The following is a 3518-nucleotide window of genomic DNA, read 5'->3' as shown; positions in this document are numbered from 1 at the left end:
GTCCTGGAGCAACATGAAATGCAGCCACCCTCTTGTCCGCCATCTTGAAACCTCGTTATTCCATAATTTTTGAAGGTTCTATTCATGATTTCTTACCATCTTCTCTGTTTGGTCAACTTTATTTTCAAGATTAAATATTTTGTCTTTTTTGTCTGAGGTTCTGTCTTCCAAGTGATTTAGTCTGTTGGTGATGTTTTCTTTTGTTTTTAATGTGGTTTATTTTTTCCTTCATTTCAAGGATTTTTTTTCAGAATCTCTATCTCTCTATTGAAATGATCTTTTGCTTCCTGCATTTGCTCCTTTAACTGTGTTTTGGAGTGATCAGTCATTGCCTGCATTTGCTCTCTTATATCATCTTTACTTCACAGATAATTTTAACTATATACATTCTGAACTCCCTTTCTGACATTTCTTCTATCATGCTGTCAATGGATTCTAGTAATATAACATCTTGATTTGCTTGAGGCACTTTCTTCCTTTTTTTTTTTCATGTTGTTTGTGTATTTTCCCCTCTAGCAGTGCAGATCCAAGGTATTACAATTCCCCCCTATAGGTTTATAGTGTTCCTGCAGGTTTCCAATACCTCACCTTTAAGGGGATATCAATATCAGCAGCACACAATACAGACAATATGCAGCCTTAAACCAAATAGCTCCTATGAAGACTTTAACAGTATTGTCATAATAAACAGAGATACTAAGTTTGATTATTATCTACAGCATAAACAATAGGTTTGCAATAAGGTCAACAATTTCTAATGGTGGACAAAGAAGATGGGGAGGGGTGTAGAATGTAATGTTAATGAGGTAAGAAGTAAGAATATAGAGGAACAATATCATAGGAAGAGTGAAATCAGAATCAAAAGAAGTTGGTTGTTAGCATGAGAAAAGGGATAAAGAGACTAAGGAAATAGATAAGAACATAGAGTGAGGAAATTATAAAATAATATAGAAAGGAATAATAATAGTAAAGAAAAAATCTACAACAAAACTGTAGTATACTATTCAAACCTCCCAGTCTTCAGTAGTCTGATGCATGAAAGGTACTTGATAATGTGGTGTCCCAGGATGGAAGCTGTCCCAACTAAAGATGGCCATGTCAGGGTCATGGATAATCCAAGAGGATGGGCAGAGACTCATGGTGGGGGACAGCACTGAAGTTTCATGCAGGTGGCCTTGGCTTGGGTTGCAGGGCACTGGTGTTTCATGGGGATGGGTGATTTTATGGCTCTTAATTGCTTTCCATTTTATAGATTTTAAATTGGTTTTCATTTTGTATTTATGTAAGCAGCAACTTTATCTTTTTAATTTTGTTTGGCTGCAAATTTACTGAGATGAATGTTTTTAGAGTACAACATTACATGAAATCAAAGGATAGAAACGTTTCAAGACCTTTGTCATACTTAGTCATATGGCATTCAGAAAAGTTATACCTATTCTTAGGTCAGTTTTCATACTCGCAGGCAGATACTCTCACTTTCTTCCAGGTGTGGTTCACTGAAATCAGTTTTGCAGGCTGGACCCTTCCAGACATTTCTGGAGGTAGGAATTGTCCCCGAATCCCTCTTCCCCTCGGTGTTCCTCAGGGTGTGCACGAGAGGTTGAGCAGGATGTCTGCTGTGAACACCAGAGAGGGATGTGGATTCTACTCGAGAGCTTATGTGAACTGGGACACAGGTACCTGAAGACCTTCTGAGTGGATCTAGGAGCAGCAGTCATTATGAAGGTGTGAGGTGGTGAGGAAGGCGGAGCACCAGTAGGGGGCGCTCACGCCAAGAGCTACTGGCAATCATCAGAGGTCGCCCTTAATACCCTTCTATGGCAGGCAATCTCAGAGGCTTAGTCAACAAAAACTAATTTCTGTCCCCTTCCTGGCATGGCAAAAATGAAAGAAAATGAAGACAATCAGTTGAGATGTATGGAATGAATGAAATTCATACATTAAATAAGCTATGATTTGCCATCACCTTTGTAAACTGTGTCTTTATGACATTTCCTTACGTAAGACACCGCTTACGGATGAATTAGTGTCATTATCTCCTCAGGAGGGCATGTCTATAGGTACCAGCCTTCGTTCACTGCAGGTATGGGGGTTTCCTGACACAGTAATTGCTTGCGTGAACTCAGAACCTTTATAGTAGGACTAAGTAGACTACAGGTCCTTCATTGGAAGCTCTGTTTAGAAATTAAATCTTGTTTAAAGCACTTCAAAAAATGAGTGGAAATAAGGCACATATGACCCCCCCCCCCCCCCCCCAAATCAAATGCCAAGTTTGGGAAGGTAAATATTTTAATTCAATTTGTCGTTTAGAGTTGATTGACATACAACTGGCAGACACCCACCCCAACCCCTATGCCTTCAGTTGGACTCGGGCTGCTTTACTGATGATGGTATTCCTCAGAGCACCTTTAACATCCTTGTTCCTAAGGGTATAGATCAAAGGGTTGAGTAAGGGGGTGACGAAGGTGTAGACCAGGGCGATCTGGCGGTCCTCGTCCTCGGAGGTGCTGGACCGCGGCCGCAGGTAGACCAGGCTGCAGCAGCCGTACTGCAGCAGGACCACCGTGAGGTGCGCGGAGCAGGTGGAGAAGGCGCGTTGTCTGCCCTCCGCGGAACGGATGCGCAGGATGGAGGAGGCGATGAACACGTAGGAGACACAGATTAGCAGGAAAGGGACGGTCAGCACCAGGATGCCCACGACATAGAGCACCGCCTGGTGCACGCGGATGTCTGCACAGGCCAGGCGCAGCACCGGGGGCACGTCGCAGAGGAAGTGGTTGATCTCCCGGCGGCGTCCGCAGAAGGGCAGGGTAAAGATCAGGGCGGTGAGCTGCAGGGAGAGGACCAGGGCCAGGCCCACCGAGCCGACCACCATCCGGATGCACAGCCTGTGGGTCATGATGAGAGTGTAGTGCAGCGGGTGGCAGATGGCCACGTAGCGGTCGTAGGCCATGACTGCCAAGAGAAAGCAGTCAGTACTGCCGAGGGTGACAAAGAAGAACATTTGGGCCCCGCAGCCGGCTAACGAGATGGGCTTCTGGGCCCCAAAAACGTTAGACAGCATCAAGGGCACCACAACAGAGGTGTAGCAGATTTCCAGGGAGGACAGGCTGGACAGGAAGAAATACATGGGTGTGCGGAGTGAGCTGTGTGTGCACACCACGCAGACGATGGCGGTGTTGCCGCCGAGGATCATCAAGTAGAGGAGGAGGAAGAGGAGGAAGAGGAGGGCCTGGAGCGCAGGGACCGCGGTGAACACGCGGAACACGAACTCGGCGGGGCCCGACTGGTTGAGCACAGGGTTCCAAGACGACATGCCTCCTGCACATGGGAAGTGGGGAGCACTATTTGGTTGGGTTGCTTCACGGCCGCACACGAACAGGGACTTAAAAATCTGAGTTTTGACTTGGAATTACTTATTTAGTATCTGGTTTCCAACCTCAGTGCTTGGGAATGAATTCGCGACAGAGGGTCTGGCATGTTTTCCTTGGGAACTTTTATGGGTGGGGTAGACACTC

General features: G+C 45.7%; 1 protein-coding gene across 1 annotated transcript; it reads right to left on the bottom strand.

The window, feature by feature from the left end:
• Window positions 1-2350: 2350 nt before the first annotated feature.
• On the bottom strand, window positions 2351-3316 carry OR10Q1 (olfactory receptor family 10 subfamily Q member 1; the record flags this gene model as incomplete). The annotated part of the gene is made up of 1 exon (XM_079103451.1): window positions 2351-3316. One exon carries the CDS (start codon window positions 3314-3316, stop codon window positions 2351-2353), a length of 966 nt encoding a protein of 321 aa, XP_078959577.1.
• Window positions 3317-3518: the final 202 nt, after the last annotated feature.

Source organism: Sciurus vulgaris, assembly GCF_902686455.1.
Source record: "Sciurus vulgaris genome assembly, chromosome: 11".
Taxonomy (NCBI): domain Eukaryota; kingdom Metazoa; phylum Chordata; class Mammalia; order Rodentia; family Sciuridae; genus Sciurus; species Sciurus vulgaris.
This window is presented reverse-complemented; position numbering and strand designations above follow the sequence as displayed.